The sequence below is a fragment of the Filicampus tigris genome, chromosome 3 (assembly GCF_054856515.1).
Source record: "Filicampus tigris isolate MCC_2025a chromosome 3, RoL_Ftig_1.0, whole genome shotgun sequence".
In the NCBI taxonomy this organism is placed as follows: Eukaryota; Metazoa; Chordata; class Actinopteri; order Syngnathiformes; family Syngnathidae; genus Filicampus; species Filicampus tigris.
The window spans coordinates 5,365,215-5,392,715 of record NC_141219.1 but is presented as its reverse complement, the minus strand read 5'-3'; the positions used below and the strand labels follow the sequence as shown (position 1 = coordinate 5,392,715).

At 41.1% G+C, this 27,501-nt stretch overlaps 2 protein-coding genes and 2 long non-coding RNA genes across 6 annotated transcripts in view; 2 read left to right on the top strand and 2 right to left on the bottom strand.

Moving 5' to 3' along the window:
- Positions 1-17,488, top strand: part of LOC147149650 (uncharacterized) — an 18,418-nt gene extending 930 nt beyond the window's left edge. The window contains exons 2-5 of the long non-coding RNA XR_015086115.1: positions 14,486-14,640; positions 15,444-15,539; positions 16,851-17,066; positions 17,449-17,488. This is a non-coding gene — a long non-coding RNA (uncharacterized LOC147149650). The remainder of the gene's footprint in view (positions 1-14,485; positions 14,641-15,443; positions 15,540-16,850; positions 17,067-17,448) is intronic.
- On the bottom strand, positions 118-1,000 carry LOC147149651 (mesogenin-1-like). Its single transcript, XM_086026224.1, has 2 exons — positions 398-1,000; positions 118-313 (listed from the first exon to the last, which is right to left on the bottom strand). Exons 1-2 carry the CDS (start codon positions 989-991, stop codon positions 281-283), a joined length of 627 nt encoding a protein of 208 aa, XP_085882350.1. The 5' UTR covers positions 992-1,000; the 3' UTR covers positions 118-280.
- Positions 7,414-23,536, bottom strand: sv2ba (synaptic vesicle glycoprotein 2Ba). The gene is made up of 13 exons (XM_086025457.1): positions 23,375-23,536; positions 20,985-21,588; positions 16,845-17,025; positions 15,338-15,489; positions 14,480-14,613; positions 13,683-13,772; positions 12,485-12,598; positions 12,314-12,402; positions 11,005-11,169; positions 10,778-10,911; positions 10,307-10,507; positions 9,932-10,091; positions 7,414-9,651 (listed from the first exon to the last, which is right to left on the bottom strand). Exons 2-13 carry the CDS (start codon positions 21,463-21,465, stop codon positions 9,468-9,470), a joined length of 2,085 nt encoding a protein of 694 aa, XP_085881583.1. The 5' UTR covers positions 21,466-21,588; positions 23,375-23,536; the 3' UTR covers positions 7,414-9,467.
- LOC147149648 (uncharacterized) lies at positions 19,708-27,501 on the top strand. Of its 3 annotated transcripts, none has more exons than XR_015086114.1 (4): positions 19,708-19,997; positions 20,993-21,402; positions 21,478-24,272; positions 24,690-27,501. It is a non-coding gene; the product is annotated as an uncharacterized LOC147149648 (long non-coding RNA). The 3 variants fall into 3 exon arrangements; XR_015086113.1 differs by having other exon boundaries at positions 21,478-21,632; positions 24,165-27,499; XR_015086112.1 differs by having other exon boundaries at positions 21,478-27,501.

The window sequence follows — 27,501 nt, the reverse complement described above, 5'->3', positions numbered from 1 at the left end:
TATTTTTTTCCCCCTTACTTGCAATATTTGGCTACTTTATTTGTTATATTTTATTGTACTTGAATATTTTGTCCTTGAGCCATGACTTATTCAAGTGAAGACACAACTCTATTGACGTCATTTTGACCAGTTTATTATAAATAGTGGTGTCCAAAAAACATATAAAAATAGCATGTTCCACATATCCATATTTACACATAAATACAAAAGATGTATAAATTAGTCCATTCACAGTGAGGCAGTAGTAGTCGTTGGTTGGCAGCGGTTGGCGGCTACGTTGTCAAACCCAGTAGTAGTCGTTGTTGTACTCAATCTGTATTAAATACAGGACATCTTGTTTTTATTATTGTCGATAGATAGATAGATACTGTAGATGACAGTGTAATGACACTCTTACCTGAGAAGAAGAGGAAGAGGATCCTCCCGGTGGCAACGTGCGAGAAAAACTACAGTTCCCAGAATGCAACGCTGTAGCCTGGCCTTGACCCTGCTCTGCGAACATGTCATGAGGGGCCTGCGGAGGAGGGCTGGCGTAGTAATACGGCGAGCAGGACGATGACGAGGAGGCGGAGGAAGTTGAGGAGGGGGTATCGCCGAGTTGGGCCGACAGGAAGGAGATGTAACGGATGGCGAGGCGTAGGGTCTCGATCTTGGTGAGGGTCTGGCCCGTGGGGGCGACTGAGGGCGGCAGGTAGGACCTCAGGTGGTGCAGAGCCTTGGTGAGGTCCCTCATCCTCAGCTTTTCCTTCTCGCTGGCGCTCTCACGCTGCTTACTCCGGATCCTCGCCGCCCTCCCGGGCTTTCCCTGCGAGGCCACGCCAAGGCGGGAATTATATCCCGACTTGGCGGATTTCTGAAGAAGAGGTGACGGCGACGAGTCCGGGGAGAGGGTCTCCGGCGAGGAGACTCCGGAGAGGTCCGAGTCGGAGAACCACTGCTGGTAGTGCAGTTTGTACTCGAGCACGGAGGAAGAAGACATGTTGTTGGCCATGTTGCTAGAGAGAGCAGGGCTTCGATTGTGTGCTGTTCTGCTCCCAAGCTGCCTTTTTAAAGTCCAGGCCGGAGTCCAGAAGGTGCCAAGTGACACCTCCGCACATTCCCCCCCCACCACACACACACACACACACACACACCACGCACACACGGACATAGAGAGCGGCCATGGCTGGGAAAAGCAGCAGCAGGAGCAGAGGTGTGAATTTTGACTCCTCCTCATAACAATAAACACTTTTCTTTCTAGGGTTTGTGGCTCTAGTTAAGCAGAGATGAGTTTGGCACATGTCCCGATATTTTTGTACGCCATGCTCTCGCAACCTCACTTAGGAGGGGGAAAGTGAGCATAAGATGACGAGTGACAAGAAAGTAATATTAGTTGCAAGATAATACCGAATGCTGAAGTTAGCTTTCACCTAGCTATCCATTTTCTGAATCGCTTATCCTTACAATGGTCACGAGGGTTAGCTTTAAAAAAAATATGCACATTTTTTTTTTTAATGTTTGTTTTTAGTTTCATTGGCCGTGTTCACTTTTTGGGGAAAGTTGGGTTAAAAAAAAAAAAAAAAAATGAAAAAGCAGGGAGTGGTGAGAAAGTAGTTACTTATCCTGAATTGCTAGCTATAGCTAACTTTAGGGTAAATGTAATTATGTTTTATACTTTTGGAAAATGGGAAAAATGGAACACAAGATGACAATGGGGGGTGAGTGATGACAAAGTATACTGAACTAAAATATAACCGCAACATATTTTCATTTCATTTTGTTATGAATTTGAAAATTCACAATTTGCATGGATGAACAGTACAATACCAGCGTAAATGCGCTAAAGATAGCATACAGCTCATTTACGTTTGTAGTATATTGGAAGGTAACTTAAAACACAGGCAAGACATATCAACAAGTAAAAAAAAAAAAAAATCATTCGATAATTCACACTTTCACTTTTTGCTTTTGCTTCCGCTTTTCACAAATATCCTTCCCCAATCGATCTAAATCCGTGTTGGTGAGCGCTTCTCCTTTGCCGAAATAATCCACCCACCTCACTGTGGTGTGGCGTACCGAGAGGCTGATTAGACAGCATGACTATTGCACAGGTGTGCCTTAGGCAGGGACACAATTAGAGGCCACCCTAAAATGCGAAGCCTTACCACACGGCACATTGCCAGTTTTGAGCAAGCATGCGGTTGGCATGCTGACTTCAGGAATGTCCAGCTCGTGCTTGGAATGTTTCCCCATCATACGCCGTCTCCAGAGTCGTCGTAGACGTAACCACACTTCTGATGTTTCCCTTGCGGAAGTCTATCAGCTCCTTGACAGTGACGAATAAAAATGGCCGGATGGATCATAATCGAAGCAGGACTTAAAATGAAATAATTCATGTATAGTTTTTGTCACTCCTTGATTATTTGAAATGTACACATTTTGTACACAAGTGTCTGTTTTAGTTTGGGCAGTATTTAATAATTGAAATGACTTCATATACTGGCACGCAATTCTGCATTACGCTTATAAATCATGAAGGGGACAGCATTGCGATAGTGATAATTGAACCACGGAGACGATTGATTTGTGACACACGTCGATAACGCGATGTTGACAAGGAGCTCTGATCTCTCATTTCTCCAAACATTTGTTCCTTCTCGCTCCTAGATGGGATCTCGGGTGGGAGGCGCTAGCATGTAAATCGGGGGTGGGCAACGTCGATTCTCCATCCTGCATGTTTTAGATCCCTCCTCCAACACGGCTGATTCAAATAATCGGGTCATCACCAAGCTCCGCAGAAGCCTGATCATCTTCATCTCTTATTCATTCTTTATTTATTTTCTATATCGCCGCTGTCCTGTGAAAAACACTTACCGTATGTCCAATTTTGGAAAAGTTTGTAATTTTCACGTTAATGTGATGTCTGTAACGCGGAAACACCATTCGCGTAAAAATAAGAAAATTGAAAAAAAAAATGGACGTAAGTGTTTTTCACAGGACAGTGACAACATGCTAGTTTTACATAGCCACCCCCTAGCGTTCCGACATAATCACATAATTTAGATGCCTTGTGTCACAGGCTATATTTAAGTGAACTGTGTGGCAAGACTATTAGAAAAACATCGGATTGTTAAAATGGCAGCAATGAGTTAGTTACTTACGGTGTGGTGCAAGATAATCCCAGCAAAAACGCGAATGTTAGCCTTTTTTTAAAACCCTGTTTTTAACTCATTCACTGCCAGAAATTTTCAGACCCTCTTTTACCCTAACGTTTGGAAAAAAATGAAAAAAATATAACTAAATTCCTGGGATTGAATGGCTGTGCTGCGAAAAGACAAGTACATTCGTCCGTGGCAGTGATTTAGTTAATTAGCATTGCTCTGCATGCTGTGTTCATTTTTTGGGAGGAAAGTTGGGGGAAAAAAGGAAAAACAAGACAAAACAGCAAAGGGAGGGAGTGGTGAGAAAGTAGGGTTGTGTTGCAAGGCAATCCTAAGGAAAATGCTAATGTTAGCTTGAAAATAATTGCAGATTGCTTCACTTTTTGGGAAAGTTGCGCAAAAAGGGAAAAACAAGGAAACATGATGATGATGACAGCAGGATAATGTAGTTACCTAGCCTGTGATGCTGTCTAATCCAAGGGAAAAATGCTAACTTTACCTTCATTTTGTTCATTTTTTTATTTGGCTAGGCCATTTTACAAGATAATCCTAGCCAAAATGCTCACGTTATCTTAAAAACGACTCTGCTCCGTCTGAAATTTGTTCCTTGGTATTATCATTAATTTTTTTGTTAGTTAATCGTCAAAATATAGCATTAGTGAAGTGTGCTATCTTGAAAATAGGCCATGAACTTTGAATGTTTTGACAAAAAATACATACTTTTACAGCTTTTGATCAACCACATACTACATTATGTATCTTTTTTTTTTCTACATGAATGATGAGTGTGTAATGGTGATGATGTAGTGAGCTGAGGTGCGAGGCCTTCACGCTGATGACAAAAGATGAGGCCCAAGGTGTCATTTCACACCTCAGCTGTGAGAACCTCGCTCTGACCATTTCTTTTCCTTGTTTGGACAACTCTCAGCCGTACGACTTTCTTACACTGAATCTGAAGGTTTGCTTGCAGTAATGTTGATTATATTTCATATTTGGAACACTTTGGAGACCTCTAAAATGTAATTGATTGCAAAAAAAAAAAAATCTATCGTTTCAGCAAGTCCAAGTCCTGAATCAGGACTTCTGATAGCTATCTATTGACACAAATGCTATATGAGCATTAAAAGCACTCAAAACGGTTTTCAAAATATCAAAATATGAATAATAAAACATGAATAACTCTAATACTACGAATAACTTAAAAAAACAGTTCAATAATTAGATTTACAATGCTCAATGATCAGTATACTACATGGAAATATATCTAAAAGAAATTAGGATTAGGATTTTTTTCAAACCATTAAATTATACGAACTCTTTTCAATTTAATGATTATCCGCTGTGAATGTTGGACTTTTTTTTTTAATTTTCCTTTTTCTTGTGAATTGTTGTTAATGATTTTACAGTAAAATGTCAAAACAACTGTTGTGATTCCAACAAAGCCAATTGTTTCACTGTACATTTTGAATTATTTGGGACCCGCACACACACAATTAGTCTCTAATATAAGAATAATGATTATGTCTTAGCATGCACGTTTTATTATTTTTTTTAAATATTTGTTAACATGTTCCATCTATCCCATTTTGTTGGTTCCAGATAAAAATATGAAGTAGCTCCAACATGAACTATCAGTCTTTTTAACACTCCTGTTATTTTTCGGGTCAGCATGACCCGTGCTAACTGTAGTTCAGTTCACTTTTGAATATGAAACTTGTGTTTATATTAAGTGTAATCGACATACAGTAATTTAATTAATATCTGTACAAGAACTTGCAATGCAGTGTTGGGATTTATCCTGTATCTGACACTTTTCGATGATTAAACACATGAGAAAAATATGACCCGGGTCAAATTGACCCAGTGGAATGGTAGCTCTATATGACATACAACATACTGGGGGGGGGGGTTGAACAAAACAATGTACATAGAAATACAGCAATTTTAATATCTTCTTTAAGGGACCATACAGTATTTGGTCCCTAAAGAGCTCTGAGGGGTTAAATAGGTGCACCAGGCAGTTGCTGTGTCAAGTGGAGGGCAGAGCGAACCGTGCTTGAACCCGTGCAACGACCCGCCCATGCACTGAGGCTGAGGTGAGGTTGTGGGAGTGTGGCGGGCAGTTTGGCACCTCTCTCGGGGGTCATCGCCCACCCACAGCAGGCTCTGAGGCCGGGCCTCCCGCCACCTGTCTGGACCTTTCGGCCAATCTTGCCACGACACCCCCTCACTCAAGAGACTTCCGCCAAGAAAAATCATTTTTCATTTGGATTAAACTCCATTTTTTTCTCTTGGGATTTTTGCATTATTCACTGGTTGGGAACATGGTCAAGATTGCTTTATTGAAGTATAATAATAAAAATGAAAAAAGATTCAAATGAAAGGAATAAATACAAAAAAAAATGAAAAGAATAACATAATTTTAAAAGGTCCTGCAAGCAAAAACAGTTTAAAAAATACAATAATAATAATAATAATAAAAAAAAAAAAAAAAAAAAAAATATATATATATATATATATATATATATATATATATATATATATATAGATAGATAGATAGATATAAAAACTAAAAATACTATCAAAGATTAAATTTATCAAAAGAAAAATAATACATTCAAAAATGAATACATTCATAAAATATAAATAGCAAATGAAGTAGCAAAAAGAAGATAGGTAAGATGCAATTAAGAATATTGAGACAGAAACAATCATTATTTGAATAAATATATTTACTCTTTAAAAGAACTGCAATCACCACTCCCAAAAAAATACAATTGTTTGTAGTCTATTATGTTTTGTGACTGTTTTTCATAATCAACCAAAAATAAAGGGTTTAGTAGTTCATTACGGCACTTACAGCAGATCATCGTTTTATAAGCCTAGCAAGCTGACAATTGTGGAAATCGCAATGCTCAAAATGCAAGCCAAGTGTTCAGCACCAACCCATAGTCACTTGAATTTGTGGAATGGAATTTTCAACATCAAAAATCGGCATATTCCTTTGGATGGATGACGTGTCATTACATGCAGTTGTCCGTGTAACTCTGCAATGCTGCGTGAACGTGTGTTTGTTGTTAGAGGGGCTGAAGTGGTGTGGTTGTGGGGGTCACATTGGACGCCTTAGGTGTGAAAAGAGGTTGGAGCGGGGAGGTTATCCAGAGGTGGACAGTAAATTTCATCTAATTGCCACGGGGTGACATGCGCACTCATGAAGGCAATTGGGAGATCAGTGTCGAAATACACTGCTATTTTGTGAACATATTAAGTGGTTGAGCGCTGGCTGATAAAGGTGGTGGACTCATCATCTTCATCATGAGCGTGTCAGAGTAAACATGTCCTCCTACTTGTGCTAGCGCTAGCTCACACTTGTGTGCTGACATGTTTTCGCACATAAAACTGCAAGCTAAACCCACCCTCTTGACACACAGCTGCCCCCACACTACTTTTTCTCAACCCACGTTATATGTGCTGTACGTGTATTGTATGTTTACTCTCACTAACAATGTTAAAATTATATACAATAGATGCCCCCTGAAAACGTTTTTTTTCTCCATAGGAATGAATGGCAATTTCAATGGGTGATTTGTAAAGTCATCGTTTCTCTTACCATCCACAGTCAAAGTTTCGTCAACTAAAATACACATCGTGAATGTTGTTTCATAAAATAAAAAAGGTAAAAACAAAATACTACTTTTTGTTAGGCATTATCTAATGTTAGTATCGACACAATATCATAGTGCCTAATAGATAATAGTTTAATGCTTTATAGTTGTATGACAGGAAAATAGAGGTGGCTATATGAGGCAGGCATTTTTTTTTTTTTGGGGCGGACATTGCAAATGGCACCTGAATGGGGCTTGGCATCTATCATAACGATGGCCACAAGTTGAAGAAATATGGCCGCCATTCTCAACCAGTGTGCCGTGGCACATTAGTGTGCCATGAGAGATGATCAGGTGTGCTGCGGGAAATTATCCAATGGCAATAGTTTTGACAAAAAATATATATTGTCTAATGAAAAAAAAAAAATTGTTAATTTATTTATGACAACCACATATAGTAACAGGCAAAACAATAAAATGTTCTTCCATTAGATGACAGAAGGGACTGTACTTAATGATATAGCCACTGTTTGTGAATAGTTATGCTAGGTGGTGTGCCGTGACATTTTTTTCCGACGTGAAATATGTGCCTTGGCTCAGAAACACTGAAATAGGATGTCTCATTTGAAGTCTTTACCAATACCAAATGATAAATAAAAAGGAAAACATTGGACCAACATGCCTCGTCTTTATTCAAGTCATGAAAGAACTACTTTGTTACATCTAATTTACACAGGTCTACAATATGTACAAGCACAAGTATTTTATTTGTTGAATATTTTGTTGACGTAAAATCACATACATACACACACACCCCCGCACACACACAATGTGCACACTCATGGCAAAAAAAAAAAAAAGTCACACACTCCTCAGAAATGTTGACACATGTTGTCAGAAATGCAGCAGGTTTGTTTAAGAATGATCTTTGTCAGTCACAATGTTACAGTGAGAATATTATAGCAAAAAACACACCAATACACAATGTGGAGTCATTCCCATAAAAAAATACACACACGCACGCACTTACACACACACACGCACACACAAGAAAAATAAATGGAACAATAGGACTACAAGACACAACCTGATGAAAAGACAAAAGACAAGGGTAGAAACTCCGGAAGAAGACCAGAAAACTTTAACTAAAGTCTTAAACAGAAAATAAGCTATGCATGATATTCAAATAGGACGAGTCACCACAGGACACAGTTGCGGAATGATAAGGAATTTTCTACACGTCAGTCGTTTCTTGTAACAGTTTCCACCAAGCGGTAAATTTTAGTGCATTAAATCCTGATCTAGTTTAGGATAGCCGTAGTTGCGCAAGCTACTTGAAGAGCGCAAGTTTGTAGCAGTGTAACACAGATTTTTCAATCTGATTTGCTGTTAAGAGGAGCTAGCGCTGTAGCTTGACATTAGAGAGAAGTACAGGCCATCATTACCATATTAGTCCTCAAGTTTTTTTTCTTACATTGTTGCACTTGATCACCAAGTTTTGGGATTAAGAAAAAAAAATACCATAAACATGTTTCAGCTGTAAAAAAAAAGAAAAAAGAAATCATTTATTACACAGCAACGATGTGTTTAAAAAAAAAGATAGCTTTTAACATCCCAAACAGTGATCTATTCCGTTATTTAATTCTTCCCGATTCACGCTGACAAGCACACTTAGACCTATCATAAAAGTTTCAGTTTTTGTCAGACGGACTCAATAGTTTGTCTGTAATGCTACTTAAATGTCCCGACTTACATAATGCCACAACAACAAAAAGCAAATATCGTAAATGTATATTGTTTTTAGGGTACGACTATAACAAAGTTGCCGACATGTGCTCTTTGTTTGACAGAGACAGTTTGGTAAAAAGCTAGCTGTTAGCAAACCAAACATTGATTCGTTTTGTTGTTCGATTCCCCCCGCCCTCATGATTTTATGCCAACTAGCATGTTTATACGTTTTTAAGTCTAGTTTTTGTAGGACTAACCCAACAAAACACAAGACAAAGAATATTGTTTTTTTTTTTTGTGGGGGTGTTTAAAAAATTATAACTCACAAAATGTTTAAGCTTTGTTGGACATCATATGTCAAACATCGAGCTGTTGGCATGTCAACCAGTGATTTGGCCAGAGTAAAAGCAGAATTGTTTTAATTTGAGCACTTTTATGTCAACTAACATGTCAATGCAGTTTTTGTAGGGCTAATCCAATCATTTGTTTTTTGGCTCGCTAACGCTACGTAAACGTTAAGTGTTAGCCGCCAATGAATTCAACGTAGAAGAGGAAGGCCACACAGTAAACACAATGGAGGACATGTTGTTTGTCCCCAGCACACTGTAACTTGGAAATGCAGTGTACTGCTTGGTGGAAACATTTGACCTTTTCCGGACATGAAGAGGAACCAAAGCACAACATGGCGACAGGAAGTACACCGTCTTTAAAGCACTGTTCTGTCTTTTTAACCCGCACCTCAAAGGACGTGACTACGTGACTTGTGGAAACTGAAGACAGAGGAAAACACTAATCAAAAGACAAACACTAGTTTCATATTCACACATGATCCGTGCGGGCCTGAGAATCGGAACGGGAACAGCGAGTGAAGGTCCACGTAGGCAATGTAAAATATTCAGTCCTGGAATTCGCCCCAAATGACTCGTGGTCAGCCACGGTCAGACGGCCAGTTGGCGGCAGTGTTGTTGGCGCAGGCGGCGATGTTAGGCTCCGCTCAAGACAGGATCTTCTCCCGCGTCTCGGGCAGCTTCAGTGCCAGCAGACCCCCGCAGACGAGCGCAGAGAAGGCCAAGAAGATTGGGATGATCTTGGTGATGCCCACGAATGCCGCAAAGATGAAGCTGGCGATGATGGCGGCCAACTTGCAGATGCCGTTGAGGATACCAAACGCTGTGCCTCTGCAAAGTTACATCAAAGGCTATAACGGCTTTTCATTTTCTCCACAGGCAGGCGGTTCTTAATGCTAGCATTACCAAGAAGCCTCTTGTTGTTTTCAGGGCAGAGTAAGGATGATTAAATAAAGGTTACCTTGTGACCTAGCTACCTACCTAGATACCTTCCTGATTTACTTATTTAAATTACTTAATTTACTATTGCTCCACTTCGCTACCTACCTACTGACACTCAATGAGACATCATTTGAGGTTTTAGTAGCCACCAGCTAACGTTTCACTCTACCTTTTAGATGACGGGTACAGTTCCACCGAAATGACCTCCAGTCCGTTCCAGGCTGCCACGCTTGCGCCATAGAACAGACACTGCCAACATATAACCGCTCCTTGACTGAAGCTCAGCAGCAGTAGAAAGGTGCAGGCGGATGACGCCAGCATAGAACCCCCTGGAAAGACAAGATATCGAACAGAAAGGCATTTTTGTCCTCTTTCCACCAAGCGCTACGCTTCGGTTCAGTTTTGTACAGTATGCACTTGATGGCATTTCCCTGATCAAAAATAGCAGTAGTATGGTTTGGTGCGCTAGTGAAGTTATTAAATGTGGTGAACCAAACTGAATTGTACCGTTTAGTGGAAAGTTGGTTTTATAAAAGTTTCTGACCTATTATACGGATTCGTCCGATCTTGTCCATGAAGAGCGCCGAGATGATGTTGCCTGGCAGCACCGCCAAGCTGCCCAGGAAGCTGACCAGATAAATGACTATGTCGTTCTCCTCCTGGAAATTGAGGTGGCAGCCTTTCTTGGGGTGAAGGAAGGTGGTGTTCTCCATGCGGCAGTCTTTGAACTTCTCTTGCCACAGATCTGGCGAGTGACAATATTCCAGAGTTGTTAATAACCACAAAACTATTGCCTATTTGCTAGCATTCAATCAATGCTATTATACTCAATGCTATATGTGATATGAGTGACAATCACTTTGAAATAAGTGCGGTAAAAATGGTGGAAACTTACTTACAACGGGTAAGTAGACAGGTAGATAGGTAAGTGGTAAATTAGGCAGGTAGATTCGTAGGTAGGTAGGTAGGTAGGTAAATACTGTCGGTGAGTCGGTAGGTAGGTTTGGCCATGTACCTGTGTTGTAGAAAACGGTGTTTTTGATGGTGCAATTCTCAAAGAAGCTGTTGGTGGACTTGATGTCCTCAAAGTAGCAGTTCTCAAACAAAGAGTCTTCAAACTTGACCGACTTGATCTCGATGTTTGCAAACCTAAAAAGCAGCACGCGCACACACACGAGCACGTTCAGTTCAATTCCTGTAGGTTCACTCCGAGATATTAGAAGGGGGACTGTGAAAACGTACTTGTCGTGGATGTACTCGCCCTCGCGGTGCACCTGGTTGACTAGCGAAAAGTTGAAGTGGAAACGCTCCACGCGTTCCCGGTGGAAAATGCGCACCTTGGATTCGTACTCCTCGTACTGCATGTATTTGATCATGTCAGGGAACCACACTCCGAGCCCATGGTAGCTAACACACAAACAAACGTGTTATCCCGCTGATGCTAACGGTTAGCTTAGCCATCCATTAAAGCAGGTATTCTCAAAGTTACTTTGAAATCTTTCCAAAGACCCCTCATTACAACACCTATTAAACATAACTACCACGTGTACCCCTGAACTTCACAGGAATTAAAAAGTTGCTTATTTTTTATGTTTAAAAAAAAAAAAGGCCTCATGATATGATAACAAATTAATGTTGTTTATGGAAAAAAATGATAATGCTACCAGAATAAAGTTGCATTTTTTTAAATACAACAATCCCCAATCCTGTCAATAACATCAATGGATTTTGTTGGGGTAAAAAGTTGTAGTTTTACGAGAATAAAGTTACTGTATGTTGTATTTTTCCAAGATAAAATCGACAAAATATGCTATTAACGTCAAAGTTCAGTGAGGCATGAAAGGAATCTTTAAATAGAAAACAACGATAAGAATGTTCAGAAAATGTGTGTAACTATTAGGGGAAAATTTTACTGCAAAATTTAATCCAGGAATTTAAAAACACTAAATGAACTAAAACTGCATCCAACATTTGTACTTTAGCATTCGTTATTTATTGTGTCTGTTTTAGTTTAAAAAAATAGTTTGCCTAGATGAGAAAATTCATGTAGGAATTTTGAGAAATAGGATTTCAAAAATTCATTCCGAAATTTAGAAAATTATGTCAGTTGAACCGAAACAGCATTTTACATATCTACATCAGAACCATAATGAGAACATTTTGAAAATGATTTTAGAAATTTAGGAAAATTCTAAAATGTCAATTTTGAAATTCAGAAAATTCAAGTGAGTTTAACTAAAACTACACAGATTTTGCATGTGTGTGTGTGTTTTTTTTATTTTTTTTTTTTTAAAATAGGAATTCATGAATAAAAAAAAAAAAGACAGCACCGAAATTCTGGGAAAATTCATTTGCAATTTCGAAGCTAAGGTTGGGAGGAATCATTAGGTTAGTTAGTTTTATTGACATGCTGATTTCCATGAACAGGCTTGTACTTTTTAAAATCATACTATATAATTTATTGCTAATAATTTTGCGGGCGCGCAAGTATTGGCTTGCGGACTGCCGGTGGCCCCAGGACCTCAGTTTGAGAATCGCTGCGTTAAAGTACCTGAAGGCCAGACAGAACCAAACGATGACCAGGAAGAGGCCTTGCAATCGCAGATCGGGCGCAGACAGTGACATCACATTAGCCATCACCTGATAGACAAAAAGGAAGCATACAGTGTGAGGATGGGAATGGATTTGGGAGAAGCATACATGCAGGTGGCTGGTTAGTGACCTGCTGCAGCATGGTCATGTGTCTGACGGTCCAACGCTGGAAGGCGGTGCCCGTGTCACTCTGGATCTCGATGAACTCGTCCTCCTGCGTCTGCGGCGTTTTGATGTTGGTCACCTGTGTTGCAACGACAAGTTGTCGACATGGCGCTGTAAAAATGCGTTCATACTATTGTCACGGCGATGAGAGTTATTGAAACCATCAAGTTTTCGATTAGAAAGGTTTTGACATTTGAAAATATGTGAAATGACCAATCTGTAAAATTGTTTAAAATTGTGTACATTTTTGTTTTCATTTTCGTTTACTTTAGTCTTTTTATATTGAAACTTTAACTTTAACAACCCCCACATTGTCCTTACAAGAGTATGTTCTATGCATGCCCACTAGTCTAAACACGGCATACTGAATAATATTGCTTTTGTGGAATATGAGTTAAGCAGTAAAACCCACCCGTTTTTGTACATCTCAGGGGGCGGCCATTTTGCCACTTACTGTCGACTGAAAATGATATCACACACCTTCAAGGCTCAGATAACGACCAATCATGGCTCAGCTTCAGAAAACAGGTGAGCAACTGTGATGTCATTTTCAGTCAACAGAAGTGACAAAATGGCCGCCCACTGAGATGGCTAAAAATGGGCCACAAACGCAATATTAATCGGAATGCCATGTTTAGACGCGTGAAGGTGCATAGAATATATCCTTGCAAAGAATTTTTTGGGGTTGACTCGACATTTAAAAAGAGAAAATTCTTCATTCAAATTTATGTAGAAATTATGGAAAAAACCCATTAAAAATTTCAAATCTTTTGTTGACTGAACTGATCCAAAACTGGATACAAAAGACTTATTTTTGGTAAATTGCTGACCTTCCCCTTGATCCATCACATGAAATCCCAAGCTGATTACCTTTGTTAAATATCTAAACTGCATACAACACTTGCACTTGAAACGTTTGCCTTTTCATATATACCCTTATTTTAGAATATTATTTGTAAAATGTATAAAAATTAAATGTCTTGAATCAAAACAGCCTTAGAGCAATTTTCAGTAAATACTTCAAAGGCCTGTTTACAAATTCTCCTTTGATATCATCCTTTGCTTCCCCATCCCAATTTGCTTTGTTTCAACTCGATAGCTTTTTTTTAAGTGTACAATTTCAAGCACTGATTTAGTTTGTTAATATTAAACCAATCACTCACAGTGAAGACTCTCTCGGGTTCGCCTTTGGCCTTCCAGTTGGTGTCATGAACACGACGCAGGACCATCCACGCCTCGTCGTGTCGGGCGCTCTGAAATCAATCAAGTAGTTGCAATTGTAGGAATTTTATCTTTGTAGCTATATGTATTTTTGCAAAAAAAAACACTATGTTTTCCACTGTTAACTCAGATAGTAGATAGGAAGAACAAGGCTGTGTTTGGAATGATTCACTTGTTCCTGACTATACGTTTTGAGTGGAATGTCCTGGAATATAAAACATATTAAATCAATTCAAATTATATGAGAGTATTTTTGTGCCGCATGATGTGACAAAAAAAATGAACATTACACCGGAAACAGGAAGAAAAAAAAAAATTGTACAAGAGTACCTTCACAAAAAACATTTTCAAGTTTCCCCCCCCCCCCCAAAAACCCCCACAAATTTCCCTGTGATTGATAACCCTGCAAATAAAAATGACTAGCTCCATCACCATCGTCTCATTTATCATTTATGCTCTATTTTTACACTCCATGCAGCAGCCAGGTATGCAGTTGTGTAAGAGTGTTTGTATTCAGGGTCCGGCTGTCACACACCACGCCAGTAATAACACCGCATGTGGTTAAGTGGCTGACAATGTGCACGCCGTTCCGGTTGACGGCTTAGCGAGCCTTCGCTAACTTGGCATAGCGACGGCGTGTTGCTTTTGGACGGAAGGTGTCTCAATAGTCGGAACCCAAGCTAGTTCAGCTAACATCAAACACCGGAAAGCAGGAGACTAAAAACTTTGTGTTGCTGACCTCCAGGAGGAATCGCGGACTTTCCGGCATGAAGACGACGCCGACGAGAGCGACCAGAGCGGGAAAGAGACACACCAGGATGAATAGTCTCCAGCTGTGCATCTGGAATTCCGTGCCGATGGCAAAGCCCCAACCTGGCAGCACGTGGACCACACCACATAGTAAGTTAGTTTACATGCAATGGCAAATGTGTCCGTGTTCCCGCCGCATCTCCTTGTCCTTTGTCTGCTGTGTGAGTGAGACCCTCTGCTGTGCGGTTTACAGTAGTACATTGCTGTCGTGCGTACATGTGGGGTGACCCCGTGCCAATTCGCGGTGCACACTTCACAAATGCAGTGCAATTTTTTTTTTTTTCCGTGGAACCTGTCCTCAGCTGTTACTTGAAACACTCAGCAATTCACAGTTAGGGGGAGGAGCTAAGATTAGCCTGGGTTGTTTGCAGAGGTAACAGAGAGTCTTCACTGTATGTGTCTGTTTATACATCTAATGTATGTATCTTTGATATTTGTGGAAGCTTGCACGCTTGAACATTTTTGACGTTGTATTTGAAGTTTGTCAAAACGTAGAAATTCAAAAATTCACCCGTGTCCAACCCGCGGCCCGGGGGGCCAGATCAGGCCCACCGCAAATCTTCATGTGGTCCACTAAAGCGAGTAAAGTGTGTCTACTTCATGATAAATGGGTTTGTTCTTTTTTCAAATTTTGGCAGAAAATATGTCCTAAATACGTTTTTCTTAGTGAAAGAAATAAGTATAACTGAAAAAAAAAAAAAAAAAAAAAACATTTTCGTTAATGACTTAAAGTAAAAGCGAGAGTGCTTTTAAAAAAAGTGTGTGTGTGTGTGTGTGTGTGTGTTACCATAGTGGGGGATGATCCCCCAGGCAGTGAAGGAGGCATAGAGGCCTCCCAACATCCAGAACATGCAAAGCCAGCTCAGATGTTCGCCTCGTTTGTCCATCTGCAGGAATTCGGTGAAGTACGTGTACACAATGGGGATGGAGCCTCCGATCCTAGAAGACATTTCTCGGTTATTATCCACTCGTGTGACTCATAAGAGTAGGTGAGAACGTACCCGAGAGTTTGTCATATCATGGTTTATCGTTCGCTTCCCCTGTTACATTACCAATTTTTCAAATATATATATATTATTTTTTAACACGTTTTTACTGTATACAGACACTGGACTACTATTGAACATTTCACTTATGAGCATTTTTCCATTGCCTGTCTGTGGTATTTTTGCCTCGTGTCAGCATTAAACTTATGGCCTTAAAGAAAATACAATTATGTGATTTGGTTGAACATTTGTGAGCTTTAACAACAATATAATGATTGATTCTCTTTTCTTTTACGTGTTCGTTCTACAGTAAAATTCACGTGGAAGTGACAGCTTTAAGCAAGCACGCTTGGCCTTTTATATAGAGAATCGTCCGAGCAGGAGTGTGAGAACAGGGAATATTTTAAAAAGGGTTTTAATACTGTAATTTCACATTTGTGTTAAAAGCGTGTGGGAGGTTTAAAACATGCAAAACATGTCATCGTGATGCCATGTGTTTTCACGTCTACAATGTGTTCGTCATAGTCTCTGCATTTGTTGTCAAAGGGTGATCGAAGAAACTGTAATTAACCGTTTTCACCCCTAGATGGAGCAACTATACCCTTATTGTGCTTTCATCCACTTTCATTGGTAGATCAAATTGATTTTAAAAAGATAAAATAAGAGAAGATTGACCAAGAATCATGCTAATAACAAAATAATTAAAACTGAACTAAACGAAATTGAAAAATACAACTAAAAAGAAGACTAAACTTAGCCAATAGAATAATAAAAAATAGGATATGTGATTTAATGAATGGATGCATGGTGAAATTAAAACTATTTTAAACAAAACTGAAAAAATGATAATGAATAAGCTAATAAAAATGAAATATGAATTAAGAACAACTATTTGCGTTTGTATCTATATACAGTATTGGTCTATTTATACACATATATATATATATATATATATATATATATATATATATATATATATATATATATATATATATATATATATATATAAATAAAATACAAACAATTACATGAAATATGAAACGTGAAAAAATAAAGATTAATAATTCACCGCAATTCTGGTTAGTTATAATGTGAAATGTTTATTTTCAGATCCAGTACATCCTGCTAAAGGTTAACAGTTAATAATCCAAGATTGGCTCGTTGCATCCTATAGAATGCAAATGTGAACGTTAATTAAAATAATGCTGCAAATGTGGATTATTTACGGTAAAGGTCAGCGGTAATGGCATTGACATTTTGTACATGCAAATATGACTTGAAATGAAGTCAAATGTGTGCGCATCTCACCCGAAGCCGGAGCAGAACCTGAAGAAGAGGAAGAAGCCGTAGCTCTGAGCGAAGCATGACAGGAAGGAGAAGAGCAGGTCGATGGACAGCACGTAGATCAGGCACTTCCTGCGCCCCATCTTGTCGGACAGACCCCCCCACACCAGTGCGCCCACCATCATGGCCACGTACACCAGCAAGCCTGACGGACACCGATGGGCACACCACTTGTTACGCTTAACAGTAAGTCTTAAGTATGTACTCAGCAACCAAAATATTAGGTACAGCTATACTATATAATATGAACCAATATAAACATTTTGCCTTTTGGAAGACAACAATGCTCCCTTTTGATTGACAGCCATACTGAGAGCTGTCTAATACTTTGGTTACCTTATCAAACACTGTGCAAAGTACAATTACAACAATAAAAACATTTCATTTGTTTTAAAAGAACATACTAAAACATTGCCACAAATTATGGCAAACTGATTTATTTTTTAATTGATATAGATATATGAATAAAATATTCTGACAATATAATTATATAACAATGGAATATAAATGTAGACCAAATGTATTTATTCTGATTTGTTTTTCTTTTCTTTTTTTGCTGTCTTTTAAGGTAGCCGGTTGTGCTTTGCTTGACACGTATGAATTTCAAATGACATACACTACCATAACAATATGATTCAAAATACGTTGAAATAAATTGTATTGATTATTCAGAAAATATTTCATGTTATTTTTATGTTATACCATTTCACCGTAGTTTATTTCAATACGTCCCTGAGTGCGTCAATTAAAAATAAGCGTTAGCGGTTTCGTGAAGGACCTCATTACATATGTGTCACTTCACCTCATGTGGTCTGTGAGTCTCCGGCAATAGAATAGAATGGAATAAAATAGAAAGAAATTCATCTGATGTCCACCGGGAGGCACCCTTCCCACTTCAATGAGCGTATAGAAGTCCCCATTTGATTTGCTAATGTATGTTTTTAGAGACTGACTCCATGTTGACGGCAGCCATCAAGATGGCTGAATATTCATGCGGCGGGAATAAGAAATAAAGGTCAGCGTCATAAAACGTTGAAGTCGGCCACTGGCAAATGTTTTGCCGCCGCCATTAAGGATTTGTTAATGGTGCCGCCTCGGTCAGCAGGTGTTCAAATCCAGTTGAGCCATTATTGTACATCTTTGAAGAATGACCCGTCGCGCTGCCCATTCGATACAAACCATTATGTCTCTTGGGGGGGAGGGGGGGTTTAATAGACCCCCTAGTCATCCGTGCCTCCCAACCTGCTCTGTTTTACTACACAGACCTAAATACAGCATGCCCATTAACAGCTTAACGGCACGTGCAGCCGTCGTGTGCGCCTTCCCTGTGGATTAGTGGCCCGATGCTCTGCACGCCTCCTCCTACGTAACCTGGACCACCTCCTACAAGTTCTCTCCTAAAGCGGAGGGGTTTGCAAAGAAGGAAATGCCCTGAAATGATTGATGCTGTATTCTTTTGTGTTTGATATTGAATACAGAGTAGTCATTCCATGTGAGTGAGTCGTTTCCTTGATGGGTTTTGTGATCAAGCCGCATGGATTTCTCCGAGCGAAAATCCGTAGTTTGGCATTGTGTGGAAGCTAACCAACAGATTAACTAACTAACCTACCTTCCACACGCCCTACCAACTCCCTGACTAACTAACTAACTAACTAACTGGCCAACCAATTAACTGACTCAGTGACTGACTGACTAACTAACTAACTGACTGACTAACTAAGTCACAGACCATCCAGGCAACTACTTACTTGACCAACCAAGCATTTAACTAAATAGTCTACCATCCAACCACCCAATCACCTGACCAATCAACCCTTTAAATAACCAACCATCCAACCAATTGACTGTACAACCAATTGACCAGCATACTAACCCACCCGCCAACCAATTATTTAACTAACTTTTCAACTGAGCAACTACTACCTAATCTGAATAACCCACAATTTAAACTAACCTATCAACTAAGCAAGTTATTAATCCACCTACCTACCAACCAACTAGCCAGCATAGTAATCCACCCACCAACCATTTATTTAACTAACCAATAAACCACATGACTGACTGACTAACCAACCCAAGAGCCAACCTACTTTTCAACTGAGCAACTACTACCTAGCCTGAGCAACCCACCATTTAAACTAACCTATCAACCAACCATCAACAGTAGTAAACCTACCTACCGACCAATCAACCTGCCAACTAACCTACCATGCAACCAACCAACCACTTAACTGACTGACCAACCAATGAATTAACTAACCTTTCAACGGATCAACTGACCGACAAACCAGTTATCAAACAAACTAACCTACATCAAACCAACCCGCCTAACTAACTAACTAACTAACTAACTAACTAACTAACTAACTAACCTTTCGATGCTTGATGGATTAACAACCTGACCGTCCAAAGCAGCCGCTCACTTGACGACAAGACTGACCAACCAATGAGCCAACTAACCAGCCAACCGACCAACTCACTAACCGTGATCCAAACATAACCTTTACTCTGACACATTTGCGTTTGGACAGCAAGAATCCGTTTGATAGTCAAGGCCAAGCGTTCATACAAATTTCTCTTTGGATCGTCCTTCCAATCCTGCTAGCTCGGCGCCAAGAAAAAAAAAGTTCCCGGTCCAATGAAGAACTGATCATGCGGTCCATTAAGCGCAAGAAGCAAAGTATTGTTATTCTGAAAGCCATCTGTGCCCCCCTGTTGGAGGAGCATGAGTGTGAATCAAAGCGGATCATTTTGCTGATATGATTCCTATTCTCAGCGCCGACGGGCCCGCCGCTCCCCTCCGGCCGGCTCTGCCCAAACAAGACGCCGCCGGCCCATAGTCACCGGGGCCTTTCTCCCGCTTCGACGGCGCAAGCGTCAGAGGCTCGAAGCGTGTTGGACAGCCCCTTTGCCTCTACCGTCGCAGCAACATGTTCCGTATTAGCCCGCCAACACGCGCGCACACGCCGCCCACACACACACACACACACACACACGCAGGCAGGATGCAATCACCACCTGCTTCCTCATCCATCTCGCACACTACAGCATCCCTGGAGCCCGTTGTTAAGATGAAACGATGTACACTCTAGCTGTGCAGCAGGCCGCGGGAACAAGGTGAGAGGCTTTCATTTGCTCTTGCGGGAGGAGGAACGGACGTTATTTCCCTGTGATTTGGACCTGCGCTGCATACCGATCACGGGTCCTCTTCCTGCGCCTCGATGCGATCGACGCGCAGAAATTGCGAAGAGGTCGGTTTTTCAGCAAATAGGGAAAAAAAAATAAAAATAAAATGCAAATAGGTCAATTTGCGAATCGCCAACCCCCGCAATTGGATTTGAAGAAATGCAATGGAAGTGAGTGTATATGACGCCTTTACAACCCGAGGTTACAAATGGTTAAGCAAGTTGAGTGAACAGTCTAGATTGTCCGTAGGTGCGATTGTGCGCGTGAATGGTTTTGTCGGTGTGCCCGTGCCCTGCCACCCGCCCGAAGGCAGCTGGCATAGGCGCCGGCACGCCCCACCCCCCCAATCCCATAGCGGTTCAGAGAAAGGATGGATGGACATTTCACGCAAAACACAAGGCGTGAATAAACCAGCGGTGATGATCAGTTTTGAAAGGCGTTATTTATGGTTCTCAACTGTTGGCACCCTGGCACCGGCATTTTCCAGTTGTTGCAAAGTCGCTACCCACTTTTATAGACATTAAGCTTTTGTGTGAAAACAGCCTCTGAAAAGCGAGACTAGAGTAGAGTAGATTATATTTTCAAACGCCGTTTCTAGTTGAATTCGATGTACGCCCAAAAGCATATTGCTCGCCATAATGACTGCTAGCCAAATGCCGAGCTTCCCTGAATTAGCGGCTAACGCGCTAGGCACCTTTACCGACGCTCACCGATAACTGTATATTTTCCACGTGGGAACTTGGTACACCTCTGTACTGTAAAAAATCAAATAAAAATATTTTTTTTTTTTCTTAACTAGCTGTCTGCGACCCACTTTTGGGTCCCAACCCTCCGTTAGAGAACCACTGATTTATCCGTATGCTGTCGGCCGTCTTCGTATGTCTTCCAACCTTTGGTGATTCTTCCTCTGCCACTTACCCAACAAGCCTTTGTCCGAGTTGGATATGCACATGTCCTTCTCGGCGCTGGGCATGACGAAGCCCACCACGAAGCCGTCCACGCCGTCGGCCATCAGCGCCAGGCCCAGCACGGCGAAGAGCATCCACTGGAAGCGACCGTGTCCGCAGTCCTCCATGATGGTCTCGTACTGCTCGGGCAGGTTGTCCTCGTCGTAGTCCTCCTGCTGGGCGGCCAGCCGGGCCTTGCGCTTGGCCTCGAGGCGCGCCGCTCGCCGGGCCTCCTTGATCTCGTCCGGGTGCGGCACGCCCTGGTACTCGCCCTCGTACATCTGCTCGCCCTCGTCGGCGCCCTCTGTGGCGTCGCTGGCGGCGTCCTCCTCCTGGGGCGGGTAGTCCGTCTGGTAGGGGTATCCGCCCCGACCGCCGCCATCTTGGCTGTAGGTGTACTCGCCCGATTCGGTCACCTGCTGGTTGACGTTGTTCTGATAGGGGTCGTTCATGCTTTCTTCCAGGTCCTGATTCTGGCAGCGGTGCAGGTTTCTGGTACTCCGAGACCGATCCGGGTGTCTGCTCCGAGGCCTCAGCGGCTGCGACCACGTACTACGATCTTCGCATGCTCAACCCTAGAACGACAAACATGTTTGCCATCGTGACCACAACTTCAAAGGTAGGACTGCGAGAGTTGAATGCAAGGCCGGTATTACTCAAACTCCAAACATTGTATGACGCCACTTGCAAAAAGTTAGCGTCATGAGGTTTTTGGGGTGAAATTTCACAATGAATCTAAAATGAAGCAAAAACTTTACAGGCGAACAGAATTTGCCCTGCGTTATTGCTCATTTCCGCGTTAATCGTTCTTTGTTTTATAAGGTATGCAGGCAAGTGTGCCAAACGGCCCGGAAATAGACCGGCCATTCGGGAAAATGTCTTGACGTTCCCGATGGCCAGCACGCAAGTCACTAATTTGCTCAAATGACCTGTAATCATGTTATAATAATAATATTCAAATCTGTGAAGAGATTTCTCAAGGTATTATTCCTCACAATAATTAGGCGACACTTTATTTCTATAAATCTCTGGGCCAGTGTTCTTATTTTCAAATGATCACTTGTCCAACATTCCTAGGAAATTACAATGTCCCATCACTGGTGAGCTACTTTTGGAATAGCTAGCCGTGTAATCCTTGGGGACGACGTGGTGGTCCCCTGACCTATACAAATCAAATGATATAAATAAATAGATTACAATGAAAAAAAAAAACAAATATACGAGATATGAGAATAAATCATAAACTAAATATTATATGCTCCATATATGGTGTCTTACGTGTTACTATTAACAGTGGCTAACTACTTCTTGCACTTAAAGAATGCAACTGCCACACAACTCACCTTCACGTCACCTTCATAATTCAAATTAAAACTGCAATGAAATACTGTGTATGCGTTAAAAATAGAAAATAGAAAAAAAAAATCATAAAATCACAATAATGAACTGTTTTATTGTTACATTATTTCCCCTTCGTCATTCAAATGTAATTGAAATAACAATCATAAAGGAAATATTAAATATATATTTACAGCGAAAACATCTAGGAAATACAATAAAGATAAATTATTACAAAAAACATTGGTGTAAAAACATTGTCAACTTTATGAAACTCTTATGAAATAAGAATAAAATAAAAATATGAATAAACTTAAAAGCAATGTCTGTGCAGTCCATAAGGGTTTCACAATGGCAACTGTTTAACCTTAAAACAAATAATAAAAAAAAAATAAAAAAAATATTTTCCAATCAGCGAAATATCCACCGACCCTTCCGAATGGTGTTTTATTCATTGTCTAAACAATTTGTTTGATCTTTCTAGTGGTGAAAAATTCAGCTGCACGGGCCCAGTTAAATGGCATTCAAAATATCATTATGCAAGCAACTAAAACTGGCTTCTTTGTGTGTGCGCGTGCGCGTGTGTGTTAGAGACAACAAACTCCAGTCTCTGTAAATTTTCTAGAAATTATACAGAAAATGAGTATGACATCACCATGAGATGGTTTTTACGTGCGAGTAAATTAATATTTGTATCTAATCTCAGCTGACCTCACTGAGTCAAAGGACAAATGGTTGTGATGTCCACTCATTTGTTCAACTAACTGCTAATAAACTTAATCTAACTAAAGGCGATGTAATTGTACTTTAATGTCCATACATATAGTACTACATCTGTAAGGATGTATCCGTCAAGGCCGATAAGGGACATTTTAGTCCTGACGGAAGTAACATGGAGGCTTAGTTGGGCTACGACCTGAAACTCAGTTTATAGATTGGATCGAGCTAGACTATAACATATTGATTAATGAGCACCGCCTTTGGTAGATAGGTCAAATAAAGTTCAACGTAAAGTTCTCTTACCAGACGGGGCCTTCCATTAAACCACTTCGGAGCATAAAAAAGAGTCCAAAGGGGCATTTTCAAACGTCCAGAGCTGACATGTCAGTTTATCCCGAGACCGTGATGCAGTCAAGCCTGAGGGATTAGGATCCAACCTCACGATACAACAACCAACCTCCACCCCCCCCAACACCCTGCCACACCCGGGGATCATCCCCACAGGAGTCCGACCCCCCCCCCCCCTCGCTCTACGTGGACTAATGGTACGGTCCTGTCTGTGATACCCAACTCAAACAGCTGAGATCTCTTATTAAAAGGACTCAGGACACTCGTAGCTGGCTCATTTCGAATTTTGTGTGTGTGTGCACTTATTGCGTTGTCGTCTGTGTGACTCATCTATCTCTCGATCTGTAGATGCAAATTAAATGGAGCAGCGACAATAGGAAAAAAAAGTCTCTACATGTCCATCTGACTTGATGGAGAAAAAAAAAAAACCTAAGCCTTACCACTAACTCTTACCCTTCTCTTTAACAGCAAGGACACTATTGTTTTTTTTTTTACTACTGTCCAAACCCTAACCTGAATCCTAAACCCAACCCCAAACCTAAACCCCAACCCTAAATTCAACTCCAGCACGAACCTTAACCCCTTCCCAAAACCTAACCCCAATCCTACTGTCAAATAAAAAACAAATCTTTGCAATAATATGTTCTAGGCGCCCCCACTAGTCTAAACACTGTATTTTGATTAATATTGCGTTTGTGGAATATGATTTAAGATGAAAAATCCACCTTTTTTTTTTCCATCTCAGGGGGCGGCCATTTTGCCTCGTACCGCCGCTTGATTATCGAATGTAAATGAGATCACAGAGCCTAGGGACCCATCTTGTGAACGTCACATGACCAAACCCAGAAAACAGGTGAGCCGTGACCGTTGTTATCCGAGCCCTAAGGTACTGTGATGTCATTTTCAGTCACCAAAGTCAAAATGGCTGCCCCCTGTGTAGGATTAAAAACGAGTGGATTTTGCTGCTTAAATTCATATCCCACACACACAATATTCATCAGAATACTGTGTTTACAATAGTGGGGGCACATAGAATTTATTGTAAAGAACATTTCTGACTTGTCACCGTTAATTATTTGGACTACCTGTCAGATTTCACCCATTCAAAGTGGACAGTTCCCGACTGGGTTCGATGCGGCCTTAACCTTGTCAACAGCTGTAGCTAGTTATTCTTCAGAATTGCTTAGAATTATTTTTTTATAATAATAAGAAAAAAAAAAATGTTGGTTTTAATACTGTATTGCTGTTATCGCTTCTGTTCCCGTGCCAGCTACGTCAGTCCTGGAACTTCAAATCAAGAACACTCTTACTTTTGAATGACATCTGCTATTTGATAAAATGTGAATTTGCCCGACATATGGAGTTGATGTCATTGGATGTACATTGATGACTCACCCCCTCCAGCAGGTAATTTTGGTACCGTCTGAAATGGGACATCATTCCAGAGAGTAGAAGCACAAAGCTCCCTATAATCCCAAGGCCAGATAATTCCAGCGCAAAGCGGATTAGCTCCACCCCAGCAAAGCTATTGGCTAAATTTAGCCCAGCCACGCTTGCGCGCCTTCGTTAAGCACCGCCCACATCCCCCCCCCCGACCCCTTCCTCGCTTCCTGCGCGAATTTGTCATGGTCCAAACAATCCTGTTTGTAATCTCACATATGACTAAAATGAATTGAAAACAGCCCTTCACTGTGACGAATGGATGCAAGTGTGGCCGCCGCGTCACTTAAAGATGTTTACTTGTCACGCTTGAGCACTGGCTAATAGAGCATACTGGGATTATAATCCCATGAGACGGGAGGGGGGGGGATGGGCGGTCGCCGGAATAGCAAGGATGTGAAATGGAAAACACCAAATGGGATGGCATTGCTCAAAGAATTAGAAATCCACATGTGCAGTTTAGTAAATGATTATATTTTAGAAAAGTCAATTTACTTCAGTAGTTCAGTTCAAAAAGTGAAACTCATACAGTATATTACAGTAAATACATTAAACACAGGAATATATTTTATAGCGGTAATTAGTCCTCTACTACTCTGTATTAAGTCTAAAATGTGCATTGGAAAATTAGCTAAGAAACAGACACTTTATTTCAACACAGCACCATCTGCTGGATCTAGTCGGGCAGTGCGGTATTTGCCCCGAATGAAAATTTGCCTCTTTTTGGAGGATGAATGACATTCCCTCAGTGGTTTGGCCTTCTACTTAAAATTCCAGCGACTATCAATCCACCGGTCTCTTGTGAATGGAAGCGGGATATGGTGCAGGTGAGTGGGCGGATTCAAAGTGTTCCAGCACAAATCCCTCACCTCCCATTGGACGAGGACGACTGGGCTTCAGGTCGCCTGACATGATGTCAGGATGGCATGGATGTTGTTTGACGTGTGCCAAGCATGCACTCAATCTAAGTACTTTTTGTGGATTACGCCATGCATTGTGTTGTTGTTGATGAACACACACACACCCACGCGCACACACACAGACACACACAAATACATACCTGTATTTGCTGACATTGAGTGACAGCTGTATTATGCTTGGACTCTCCAAGGTCAATAAATCCCACCGTGACGTGGACCCTGACCCCTTGTGGTTATGGCCGGAAGTGTCCCAAGTAAAAGTATTCATTTCTTTAAATAAACAACATCCATCCATCCATTTTCTTCCACTGATTTGGGGTCGGGGCGCAGGGGCAGCAGCTTTAGAAGGGGAGCACAGACTTCCGTCTCCCCAGCCATTTCGTCCAGCCCAGGAATCCCAAGGCATCGCCAGGCTAGCCGGGAGACACGGTCTCTCCAGCGTGTCCTGGGTCACCCGGAACACCTAACCAGGGAGAAGACGCTGCATCGATCGGCCTGTCAGTCTCACCTCCCATCCTTGCCACGTTAGTGAGCAAGACCCCAAGATAATTGAACTCCTCCACTTAGGGCAGGGTCTCATCCCCACCCTGGAGGGGGGAACCCCACCATTTATGGCTGAAGGACCATGGGTTTGGATTTGGAGGTGCTGATTTTAAAAAAAAAAAAAAAAAAAAAAAAAGGAAAAAAAAAAGTTTTTTTTTTTTTAAATACCCAAAACAACATTTAAAGCAACACTGTGTCTTTTATCAGATTTTGTTGATTATGGCGGCGCCATGCGGACAAAAAGCGGTAGTGTTTTGACGAAAGTCACCCGCATTTCACTTGAGCGCCAGCGCGTAGTGTCGTGAAATCCTGAGCTCTCGCTGGCCTGCAAGTCGGACTGAATGACATTTCTATTTCCAGTGGCAGTGTGAAAGATGAATAGCGATGAGGTATTGAATCTAATTTTGTTTAAACAATACTTTTGTTTTTTTTTGTTTGTTTTGGGTCTTCTGCCATGACACCAGTAATAGCGCGTGGACGTTCGAACCGACTTCCGCCCTTATTGCGAAAGGAGGAAGTGACATATGCCATAGAGCAGTTCAGGACATTTGGATTTTTTGTGTGTGTCAGGGTTACTCCTTCCCTCCTCAAAGTCAGTAAAAACGATACAGACCTCCTCAGGGCATGACGAAAGTCTCATTCAACTATAGTTGTAAGTCAGTGTTTCCTCAAAAGAGTTGTGGGGAAAAAAATGTCAAATACTTTCCCAGTGTTGCTTTAAAATGCATTTTCTGTGTGATGTGTGGATATAAATGAAAATAAAAATGTGTAGATTTGAACTTGCAAAAGTTCCCTGCCAAAGTGAACAAGGCTCGCGTTTTACTGTTGAAGTTTGCAGGAAGTCAATGAAGACACTTAATGTTATATACGCCTCCTCCTGACTGTTTACTCTGTCTATTTTGGGGGTGGAGTGGGGTAGGGTCTATCTCTTCTATCCAAACTCTAAAGGGACAAAAGCCGCTTTTGTTGGGCCACACAAAAGCAGCTTCTTTTTTTTTTTTTTGTCATGCTCGTTTGCCCGCCTTGCCGACGTTCCGACGGCCTCCTTGCCGACCTCCATGTCTGCGCATGAAGGGAACGCCGCTCCTGCCCTTCTCCACCTTCGCCTTCTGTGCTCTTACAAATTAAGCAACATATGGGAGCGTCATCATCTTGGAACGTGGCTCTATTAAAAGTGTC

Coding starts and splice junctions, on each gene's coding strand:
- LOC147149651 (XM_086026224.1), bottom strand. CDS start 991: ATGGCCAACAACATGTCTTCTTCCTCCGTGCTCGAGTACAAACTGCAC. Junction 314..397: donor CCTCTTCCTCTTCTTCTCAG/GTAAGAGTGTCA, acceptor TATTTAATACAG/ATTGAGTACAACAACGACTA.
- sv2ba (XM_086025457.1), bottom strand. CDS start 21,465: ATGAACGACCCCTATCAGAACAACGTCAACCAGCAGGTGACCGAATCG. Junction 17,026..20,984: donor CTCGGACAAAGGCTTGTTGG/GTAAGTGGCAGA, acceptor GGTGTCCGTCAG/GCTTGCTGGTGTACGTGGCC. Junction 12,403..12,484: donor ACATGACCATGCTGCAGCAG/GTCACTAACCAG, acceptor TTTGTCTATCAG/GTGATGGCTAATGTGATGTC.